Source organism: Stegodyphus dumicola, chromosome 6, assembly GCF_044657685.1.
Source record: "Stegodyphus dumicola isolate Sdum_Otavi_A_Nest chromosome 6, ASM4465768v1".
Taxonomy (NCBI): domain Eukaryota; kingdom Metazoa; phylum Arthropoda; class Arachnida; order Araneae; family Eresidae; genus Stegodyphus; species Stegodyphus dumicola.
This window is the reverse complement of record NC_140773.1, coordinates 12,462,220-12,474,457: the sequence shown is the minus strand read 5'-3', so window position 1 is coordinate 12,474,457 and position 12,238 is coordinate 12,462,220. Positions and strand designations below refer to the sequence as shown.

The 12,238-nt window shown below is 30.5% G+C and overlaps 1 protein-coding gene across 3 annotated transcripts in view; it reads left to right on the top strand.

Annotated features, from left to right (window-relative positions):
* LOC118185925 (dnaJ homolog subfamily C member 11) overlaps positions 1–12,238 on the top strand; it is a 70,677-nt gene that overhangs the window by 49,981 nt on the left and 8,458 nt on the right. For all 3 annotated transcript variants that reach the window (XM_035355896.2, XM_085818115.1, XM_035355895.2), the window contains 3 exons: positions 3,499–3,568; positions 5,144–5,262; positions 7,006–7,099. In XM_035355896.2, coding sequence (XP_035211787.1) covers positions 3,499–3,568; positions 5,144–5,262; positions 7,006–7,099 — 283 coding nt within the window. The remainder of the gene's footprint in view (positions 1–3,498; positions 3,569–5,143; positions 5,263–7,005; positions 7,100–12,238) is intronic.

Genomic DNA, 12,238 nt, shown 5'->3' with positions numbered 1-12,238 from the left:
CTATTATCTAAATGATAATTAGTCCAAAGGGGCAATTTGCCCAAAAGGACTATCAATTTCATTTTGGTATTTTGTGTGTAAAACTATAAACGGCAAATCACTTTTCAAATTGTTGCCACCAAATAGTAGAGCCCTGTATTATGTTTAAAGAAATTAAATTATGAAGAATCTTATATATGTATAAATAAATGAATAAATATATGTATGTTTCTCGCATTGTTATAAAGCAACGGTACCTAGAGCCATCAAATTTTGAATAACATAATCCTCCTGCAAATATGGGCATTTGGAAGCCCATATTTGAAATTTGCAATTTGTTTTATTATCGATTTCATTTGTTGTAAAACTTTAATGAAATTTTGATTAACAAACTCAAGGATTTCAAAGTGAGCAATGGCAATGTTGTACAGAAAAAACATTTTATCTCCAGCGTGAAAGACTGTGTATCAGAAATCCTAAAGATATGCTCATTTTAAAATTATTTTGCAATATTGCTCTTGAACTGAATTCTCCTCTGGTTTAAGTGCGAAGAACATGATATTTAATAAGTAAAGGTAACACACAAAATGTTAAAAAAATGCCCCTTTGAACGTAATTTAAAATCTGAATTTTTTTTAGTTTGTTTTTAAGACTGGTTGATTATTATGCATTTAATTTTAAAATAATGCTCATACTGTCATTTATTTATAATAAGAATTATGTATAACTTTGTAGTTCTGAATAGTTAAAACCTAAATTTTTGAAACATATTTTATATAACTAAAGATTTTCTTAAAATATTCAAATTTATTTATATTTATGCAGCACATTTCTGAAATAAGTTTAAAAAATAAGTTAAGTCAAAACAAATGTTACTACAATTATGCAAACTCTGTTTATTGAATGAAGTAATTGATGTTGTATGAACTCAGTAGAATTATCATAGGTGTCCTTGGCAATCTTTTTCAGAAAACTTATTATATAATGAAACTTGTTTTGGATTAGTGAAAGATGTATGAAGTCACCATTCTAATTTTTCAGAGTTGAAATGAAATCTAATATTTTCAAATAACATTAATTCTTCTTATCTAAATATCTCACAATTTCCCCCAAAATATTTAAATGATTGCATTCTCTTGTATGAATTGAAATTAAAAGTTATATATTATAAATTAAGAACTAATAACATTTTCATTCAATTAATTATTTTTTTTCCAAAATAATTGGGTAATAAAATTATATTATTGAAAAGTTAATAAGTGTAATTAAAGCAGCCAGCCAAAAACTCAAATCACCTTTCAAAGTGATACTGCACCATGAAAATTGCTAAAATTAAGCTATAATAGCTTACAGATATTATGTCATCATTTATAGCATTTCCAAGTGTACTTATGGGATGAGTAGAACTCATGCATTTGATGTGACCAAAAAAAAGAGAGAATTGCTTCTGAATTGAAGGTTACTCATAATATATAAAGTTTAACAAAAGCATAGCTGCCCAGACATTACATAGTTATGGTAGTGTAGTGCAGTTTTGGAGGGCTCAGGCTAGAATCCCAGAGAAGGCATGGATGTTTGTAAATGTATAGTGCCTTCGCGGCATGGGGGCATTCAAAATATAATGGTGAGCTGAAAGGCCTCTCGTGTAGCTTGGTGGTAGGGGAGAAGAGTGGGAGACCCTTGGCCTAAGAGTGGGAATGGGAAGTAGAAGTCAACCTCCTTGAGGCTCTGGCAACCATTCTGCCATGAAATACATGGACAAGACAAAAATAACAAAGGTATATATAAAGTAAATTACAATATTTTCCAATATTCCATTTGTCTGAAGTATATCAGAATGCCCAGAAATATGATAATCTCTTTACATGAAATAATTAAAATATTTTTTAACATATTGCTATTATACATGGAAATGTATAATTACAGTATTATATTGATATAGATTTGTTGCGCGTTATTTACCCACAAGAAAATGTTCTTATTATATTTAATAAATATTTTAAATTAACAAAAAAATTAATTTCAATAGAATTATTTGCATAAATAAAATTAAATATAAATTCAGTATTACACATTTTATAAATAAGTCTATGAATGCACTTTTATCAAGATGGTTCCTCAATAGAATGATAATAAATGTAAACTTCAAGAAGTATCATTTGCATCTGTTGTTAAATTTTGAGCAAGTTTCACAAGTTATCTGTGTGTGTATATATATATATATATATCCATTGCAGCGTGAGATAAAATTATAATTGTAAAATTGTAAATCCTAATAATGTATGAAAGGATTAGTGTGTAGAAAAGAAGCAGTTAGAATTTTTTATGTAATCATGAGTAAATATTTCCCACAGTTATGTCCACCTAATAATCTTCATCTTAACGTTTAATTACGTAATCCATGTAAAATCTTGTGATCTAGTTAAATTGTGAGTAACCGTAAATTTCAAATTTTATGTTGTCAGTTTAAACACCTAGCAGGCACCAGACTATATTATGCATCTGCTAAGTGAACTGGTACTTTTCCTGTCCAATTGCTCATCAAAATATTACCAATTTACTAACTGTAGAATGCAATAAATTAACAAACAAATGAAAAAAAAAAGTGTGTCTAATGTCTTTGCTATTTTCCACAAGAAATGGCACTATATTTGATTTCGTTTTCTTTAGTCATTTTAGTTATCAGTCATTTTTACAGGAAAAAGTTTTTTTGTTTCTGAAGAAGAGAAACGTGTCTTTGCACCTTTGAAACTGATAGAGTTTGTTGCTTTTTTGCTTTAAAAATGCTGAAAGCCAGTTTATAGATCATATGTCTACTGTGCAGCATTAAAAAATGCTTTTTGAAAGAAAGTGTTTCATCCATCATTATAATACTAAGTTCAATAACATACAGCTTATTTTCAGAGCACTCAGAGGTGGCATAATTGTTAATTCAAAATCGTAGTTAATCCAAGGGCAGTTAAAAGAAAATTAGGAAAGAAAAATAACCCATATTAAGAAAAAAGAGTGTTCATAATTTACCTAGATTTTTAAGCAATTTAATTTGGAGAATAAGTATGTTTGATCACATAAATTAAATCTGCATACAAAACAAAAAGAAGCCATTGGAAAATGAACAAACACTATTAGAAAAGAAGAAATTAAGTTACAAACAATCTTAAACCGAACTCAAAAAAACGTCTATTAAAAGTTTTTTGGGGGGTAGCAGAATTCCCCCTTTACATTTTCATTTTTCTTTTTCCTTTTTTTAGATTAATTTTTTAGGTGATTTTTATTTCAAAGTTAATCTGCTGTTCCCCCCAGCAAAACAGGAGTTGATCATAATTTTCGACTTAATACTGTGGTCAGATTCACATGAATTACAAATTTCAAATGTAATCATCATTAATTTAAGGAATTGGCATATTATAGATTGCAATAAAGTTTGGATATAGAGAAATGTATTAAAAATAATTTATTGATGCAAAATACTGGCTTTTTCTCTGTATGTTGATTTACACATATATTTTTTTCATTTAGAGAGGCAGAAAAGTCAAAGGAAGCTAATGCACAGAAAATGGAAGAGAGGAAGAGAGAAGCAGAAATAGCAGTAAGTTTTTACATATGACCTTGCTAATTTTGTTGCATCATAATTATCTTTTATTGAAGTAGCCTTTTTACTATTTAAATTTGAACTTAAATTTTTAGTAAAAGATTAAATTAATTTTTATTTAACCCTTCAACATTTGTGAGATTAAGCAAATTTTTCCAAATATGCAAAATGTCTATCAGTTGTAAATTTATAATGTGATCTGTATTCGTTTGCCTCCTCTTCAGTGTGTAACTGGAATGCAAGCTGAGCTCATTGATGACCATCAAAAATGAAATAAATTTCTTCATTTCTAACTATGTTTATTCTTCTGATATTTGCAGTGTAAGAAGAGAAACATGTCTTTGCACCTTTGAAAATGATAGAGTTTGATAGTTATTTGCTTAATTAAAAAAGCTGAAAGCTAGTTTATAGATCATATGTTCACTGTGCTGCATTAAAAAAAAAATGCCTTATGGTTATTTATTGTTGCTGATTTAGTTTATGTGCTAAATAAATTTAATTAAATTTTTTTAATTTGATGGAAAACAGAAATCTGTATATCAAATAGAATTTGTGCCATTATAACAATTTTTATTAGCCCAAACGGGTGTAAGGCAGTAGTAGTTTTTACTTTCTTAAAGTATGTGTGTAGCATCAGAGCTATAAATATTTGTCTTATTAAAAAAAAAAAAAAAAAAAAAAAAAAAATTTAACCAGTGAAAACTCTTTTACATATTAGAGTATAATATTTTTACATCATTTTCCATTTCTCCAAATTTTGCACTTGAAGATATGGAACTTCTTAACTCATAAATGCATGGTAAATATTTTAATAATTGGAACCATTGCTCCTCAAGGACCACTTAAAAAATTGCATTTTATTGTAAAGGAATCATTTGAAGTTTCTTTGTAGGTTTTGAACAAGATAACCATTATGTCTGTAATATTTTCAGCTCTTTGCTTTTAAGTTTGCTCATAAAAGTAAAATGCTGGATTTTGCCAAAAGCAGTTCAGATTTCTGGAAATCACATAATTCTGTGTTGAGTTTTGGAGTGAAATTTTAGTGGCATTTAGATTTGTTGAGCTGAAATATAATTGGTGTCCTGGTTTTAAATATAGTTGTCTTGTATTGAAATTATTTTCATAAAATTCTCTGTATTGTTTTTAGAAACTTTATAATACAAACCACTTAAATAATTTTTTATGTATTTTGTCATATTTTATCTCATCTCATATCTTAAAATGTAATGACATCTAAATTATCTTTAAAATTCTAAGCAGTTTCATTCATTTTTATTTTTATCAGACCTTTTAAGAATAAGTTTTTTTATCTATTATTTATGTATTAATTTTTCATAGTTTATTTCAGCTCTTATCTAAAATGTAAGGATGTCTAAATTATCTTTCAAATTCTAAATATTTTCATTCCTTTTTTTAACTAGTCTTTTGTAAGAATAAGTTTATTTATTATTTATATATTTATTTAAGGCTTTTAACAAAATCTTCATGTAAAATTCCCATATGTTGTCGTGACTGTCGTGTACTGAAATCAGTATTTTAACTGGAAATATTTACTCAAACTTGTGTTTTTAGGTATCACTTATGGAAGAAACCTATAAAAGAATCAGAGCTCAAGAAGAAGCTAAAAATGGTTTAATTATTTTACAAGCTATTTATGGAAATAGTGAAGAAATATCAAATCTTGAACCAGAGTATGTTTTTAATTTAATTACTTACTTTAATATTTATACTTTTTACCCTATTTAAAAGGTTCCTGTTAATAGTATATATGTAAAGTATCCGTTTATGCTGTGTATTCAGCTTCCATGTTCTGTTAAGCTACTATTCTTTGCTTTCTTAATATTTCTTCATATTTTGCTTTTCTAAGAGCTCTTGTTTTTTTAGAAAGTTGATAGAATAATTTTAGTTTATACATATATAGTTTATACATTTTTTACACATAAAAATTATCAAATGACACTAAAAATTTTTAAATAATGCATATTTTATGCAGAATTCTGGTACTAAAAATATGTAATAATCAAAACATTTATCTGTTTTCAAATCTCATTTATCACCATTCATTTATCCATTCACCAATCTCATTTTCCATCATTATATTTTCCATTTTTAATATCATCATCAGAAATCTTTTGTAATATATTTTTTGCAAGAAGAATTCATTTTCTTGTCATTAATGTCTAATTTTGCTATGACTGAATCACCGTATTTCATTGCAATTTTTTCAAGGATATCAAGCCTTATCTACCTGATTATAGATCTTTTAGCTTTTGAATTTCTTGGTATGATCTGATATTTATTTATTGGTAAATATTTTCATAAACATTTTTTCAAAATCATTTTACTAATTTTTTACATCATATTTTATTATTGAATAATAATTAATAAATTATTTTTATTTACTTCAGAAAAATCCTTATAAAAATGTTTTCTAATAAATGAGTGTCAGATCATACTAAGAAATTCAAAAGCTAAAAGACCTATGGCTTGATATCTGTGGGGCTACCTCCCCCACCCCCCATTTCTTCAGCACCTTGAGTTCTATATATTTATTGAAAGTAAATATATTTATTGAATGTGCATGTGTGTAATAAATAATTGTTTGCAATGATAAATCATCATATTTTTGTTCTCTAAAGAATATCACTGTACTAAGGTGGTTGCATTAATATGTACTTAGTACAAAAATTTTTATTTGAAAAAAGAGCAAAATTAAATCTGTGGTCTCTTCCTCATGGAGAGCAAATAAAGAAATTATCCCATGATTTTACAGCAAGATAAAGTGATAATAGCATAAGAAGTAGTTTAAAAATAATAAGTAATTAAGAAAGCATCAACCAATGCATAAATTAAAATAGCTTTTATGGCTGCTTTCCTTACAGATGGCAGCAAAGGCTGATAAATTTCCATTCTGTGATTTTATTTTTTCAATAATATTTCAACCTAATATTTATTCCTGCTTAATTTTTCACTCATTAAAAGCTAATTTGTTTAAGTTTAATTCAGTAATTCATTGCTTTATTGTTTACTTCTTTAGTAAAAACTGCTTCTTTGATATTATCATTTTTATTCTGATGTGTTAAATTTTAGTTCAAATAAAATTTTATATAGATTTATAGTAAATAGCCACAAATTAAACCTCAGTAATATCAATTTTAATTAAAATAATATTTTTGTTATTTATTCCTCTGCTGCTTAAAGTATTTTCAGGCTTTTGCAATTTTTATTTCTACATTTTTTCAAAATTTTATATTTGGCTATGTCAAAATTTATTTTGACTTTTAAGAAATCTCTCTGGGTTTTTATTTTCTATCATTTTATCATTTTATTGATTTATTGATATCATTTTATTGATCATTTTATTGATTTATTAAATCATTTTATTGATGAATCAAAGTTATATTAATTTGATTGATCTTTTTCCTCTCTTTTAGTCATATAGAATCAAAAAAGAATATTTTAGATGCTACAGTCCAGTTACAGTGTTTAGTTAAAGACTCTAGGTTAACTCTTCCAGACAGATCTAAGGTATCAAAAATTACTTTTTCTTTTTATTAAAGTTTAGTTTCTGTTGCTTAAATTTTGAATGTGAAGAATTACATAATTCTTTATAAGCTAAATGTTACTACTTATATGATTTCTGCAATCAAATTTTAAATGTAAATGTTATTTTAAATGTAGATTTTGTTTTTAAAGGAATGAGATAGATGTAATAAAGGGAGTAAAGCTGTTTACACATTATTTATTGTATGAAAATACATAAATATTATTAATTAAAACAAAAGAGAATCCTTCTTCTGCATATGTTAGACTCTTCCCAATTGGTGTCATACCTCTTATTAATCCACTTCAAATGCAGGTTAATCATAATTTTACCTTACAAGATATGTTTCAATAAAGTCACTTCAATATGTGGAAATCACATACGAACTAAAACTATATACAAAATTTTAACTATTCTAAATTACTCTCAAATGAGAGTTCAAATCATTGTTCACTACTCAATCGGTTCTTGCTACAATTCTCTAGAACAGAATTTTAGCGGCAGTAGAAGATAAATAGTACGCCTCTTCATCTGAGTTTGAACCGGAAATTAAATCATCAACATACAGGCATGTATATCACATTTCGTAAACTTTATGATGTTCCTTCTTATATTTCTGTATATGATATTTGATAGTAGCAGCTAAAATAAAGGGGCTACAAGTAACACCAAATGGTACATGCATAAATCTAAGAATTTTGAATGAATCAACTGACATATTATCAAACCACAAAAATTTCAGATAATTTTGGTCTTCTGGTGTTAAGCCAATTTGGGGAAAAGCCTTCTCTAGATCTGCACAAAATGCGACTTCATGTTTTCAAAAATTGATATCTAAAATGTTTTGGTTTATATTTGGCCCTGGCCATAAACAATCATTTAAAGATTTAAACTGATTTTCTTTTGAAGAAGCATCAAAGACCATCCTCACTTTAGTGGTGGATGTGTCATCCCTCATAACGGGTCTATGTGGCATAAAATAACCATTCTCAACGTCATTATCTGAACATTCTTCAAGTACCTTATTTCCCTTTTATTCAGTAACAGTATCTTTATACTGTTGGAGAAGATCGTCATTTTTCGCGAGCTTACGATTTAATTTGGAAAACGATTATTCGCTATTTTGAAATTAGTTTCTAACCCTTCCTTACTGTCCTTCCACAATAATTTCTCTTCGTATCTGTTATTAACAAATTTTAAATCGTTTTCAAATTTATTAATGATTTCTTTTTCTATTTTCAAAAATTCATCGTCACTAATTCCAATTTCTGCAAGGTCCCATAATTTCTTTAAATCTACCTCTTTTGCATTTTCAACAGCTAACTTGAAAACGGAAGCATTTTTATTTTTTCGCTATTCATCATTAGTTACAGAACCACTAAGCGACCATCCAAATAAGCTTTCACACACGAAGAGCGACTTTGTTATTTTTTCTACTGTGCCTGGATTGTTGATTTGGCAGGGATAATCGGTGCCTATCAATAAATGTACAGGAGAGCCACATGACGTATTCCAATTAGACAGCTTGTATTTCTTTAATTTGCTTTTGACATCTGTGTTTAGTCTAGGTGGATAAATCAAAGCGGTAGAAATTGTATCTGTAACCAATGCCTCAATCCCTATATTTCGCTTGGGAATTTTCATGTTTTTGACGACGTCATAAATTTTTTGCTTAGCTTTAATCACGTCGAAAGAGTATACTAGCAATTTTTCCTTTCTTATAACTGGGGGTTTTAAATATGATACTAATTCTTTTGTAATAAATGTCCGTTGACTACCACTGTAAAAAAGACATAAAGCAATTTTTGACATTAAATCGGATGATATTTTTACGGAACATGTTTGCAATACAACTTCATTAAATGAATCTGAGTTTTTCTCACATTGAGAAATGGAAGTTACTATGGTATCACTTTCATTTTTAGGAACTTCAGGGGGCCTTTCTTTTGGTTTCATGCATATCGAAATATTCTAAAACTTACCACCACATATTTTACTCATTTAGAAATTTACACTTTGCAGCAATATGGAATTTTCTAAAACATACAAAACACTTCCCTTTGTTCTTTAGTTTTTTATGCTTCTCAGGAATCAAAAGCAATTTACATAAATTAGTATTATGTTCTGAACTGCTGCCCCCCCCCAAAAAAAAACAGTTATTCTTAACACTAGTTGAAAAAGCAGATGCTGTAGGAATATTACGTTTAAAATTTTGGTTTCTATATTTTTCTGGTTTATCATGAGATATCTTTACGGAACTATTCAAATGCATCGTAACTTCACGTGATTCTACTTCTTCTTTAATAAAGGATATTAGTTCATTAATGTCCCAGTCCGAACTTTTGGCACGTTTTCGATTAAATTCCAAAGCAATATCTGACGGAATCAAGTAAAATTTTGCATAATAATAAATGACCATAACTTCCAGATGCAATCCCTAAAGAGTTTAAATTATGAATCTGAATTTCACAGTTGTCATAGAGCTCTCTCAAAGCTTTTAAGTCAGCAGAATTTTTTACCGGATTCAAATTTAAAAACTTATTCATATGGGCGTTAATCATGATATCGGTTCTACCAACTGTTCTTTCAAAAGGGCAATAGCAGAACTATAATTTTCATTAGTTAATGAAAACCCAGATACAGCATTAGCTGCACTTCCACCTAGCAATGATTTTAAATAGCAAAATTTATCAAATGGAGTCAAATGCTCATTACTACACTGACTACCAATAAGTATTCAGACACCTGTGATAGAAAAGAAAAACTAACTTTATTCAAAATCAATAGTTGGTAGAGCCTCCACGAGAGGTAATTACAGCATGGAACCTCCGGGGCATACTTTCCACAAGTCTTTGTATGACAGCTAGTGGTATTTTCTTCCACTCGGCTTGGAGAAGACATAAAAGTTCTTTCACCGATTTTGCACGGGTAGTGCAGCCCTGAATTCGGCGATGCAACTCGTCCCAAAGCTTCTCGATAGGGTTCAGGTCTAGACTCTGGGCAGGCCAGTCCATTCGATGAACTCCATTGGCACCTTACCAAGCCATGGTTAGCGTCGAAGCATGACAACTGGCATTGTCGTTCCGAAAGTAACAGGCATCCAACCCGTAAAACTGCCACAACGTAGGAAGCACATTGTCATCCAAAATAGTGCAGTAGGCATCGGAGTTGAGCTTACCATGAATGGGGACCAAGGGTCCCAGCCGATACCAGGAGAAACACCCCCAGACCATAATTCCACCTCCGCCGAACTTGACTGTTGGCACAATGCATTCTGGCAGGAGACGTTCTCCAGGTAGACGCCAGACCCAAACCCTGCCATCTGAACGGTAAAGGGTGAACCTTGATTCGTCCCTCCAAAGAACCCGTTTCCACTGATATACGATCCAATTTCGATGTGCTTTGCACCACATTAACCAAGCAGCGCGGTTGCACTTTGTGATCAAAGGCTTATGGGCAGCAGCACGACCATGAAAACAAAGCATATGTGCTTCCTTACGGATGGTATTCATTGAAACAATACTCCTGGATGCCTGTTGAAACTCCTCGCAGATGAGGGCCATTGGTTGGGTGTGGTTCTTCCGAATTTCTCTGGATTGCACTCGTTGGTCTCTATCTCCCAGTTTCATTGGCCTGCCGACTCAGGGCACATTCCGACAATCACCGCTCACTTTCCACTTGTTAATCACATAGGCCACTGTCGATTTTGGGTACTTCAGATCGCTAGATATGTCCCTTATGGATCGGCCATATTTGTGATACCCGATAATTACACCTTTCTCGAAATCAGAGAGCTCCGAACTTCGAGGCATCTTGCATGCGACTAAAGCCGATGCTGTTTCCTACACGATATATACTGGCGGAGTCTGTGACATACCTTAGGACCGCAGATATCGTCATTTGCATAGGTGTCCAAATACTTATTGGTAGTCAGTGTATCTATAGCATTTGAAAACTGGATTCAAAACTCAAGTCATAAGCAAAAATCACCATAATATTTTTCAATCGTAAGTTTTGGAAGCTTTAAAATTAGGTCAAGTATTATTACTAGGAACATTATTTTCAGTACTTAAAATTTACGAATTTCTCTGGATTGCACTCGTTGGTCTCTATCTCCCAGTTTCATTGGCCTGCCGACTCAGGGCACATTCCGACAATCACCGCTCACTTTCCACTTGTTAATCACATAGGCCACTGTCGATTTTGGGTACTTCAGATCGCTAGATATGTCCCTTATGGATCGGCCATATTTGTGATACCCGATAATTACACCTTTCTCGAAATCAGAGAGCTCCGAACTTCGAGGCATCTTGCATGCGACTAAAGCCGATGCTGTTTCCTACACGATATATACTGGCGGAGTCTGTGACATACCTTAGGACCGCAGATATCGTCATTTGCATAGGTGTCCAAATACTTATTGGTAGTCAGTGTATCTATAGCATTTGAAAACTGGATTCAAAACTCAAGTCATAAGCAAAAATCACCATAATATTTTTCAATCGTAAGTTTTGGAAGCTTTAAAATTAGGTAAAGTATTATTACTAGGAACATTATTTTCAGTACTTAAAACACTAAAATCATGAGAATTAATTTGAGGGTAGAGTTAAAATTTTTATCTAAATACCGAGTAATTCTATTTTCTATTCAATAATTTTTTCATTGTAATCCTCAACAACTTCAATTTCGAATTCAATATATTTAAGAGTTAAACCATTTTCAATTTCAGAATTAAGTTGTTTAAGACCATCATACATTTCAATTAACTGGTCTTTGAGAAAACGTAACTGATCAATTTTTTGTGCATGATTCAATTCCGACGTTTTCATTAAAATGGCTTTTTTGTGAACAGTTTTGTAGTAGCGGTACGCAAAACTGCGCGTTTCCGCTTCAATTTATCAAGATTTCCCACTACCTTAAACTATATCAAAATATATCAAGTTATAAATAAACATGGCCCAATAGTGGCCGAGCGGTAAAGATGCTGAACACTGGTAGTTCGGTCCGAGGTTCGAATCCCGCGAACGAGCTGGCTGCATGGGTGTTTTCATGGTTTTCCCCATGTGTAACATGTATACGAGCCAGTTCTCCTTAGAAAGTCCTCCACGAAGGCATCCCTTCCC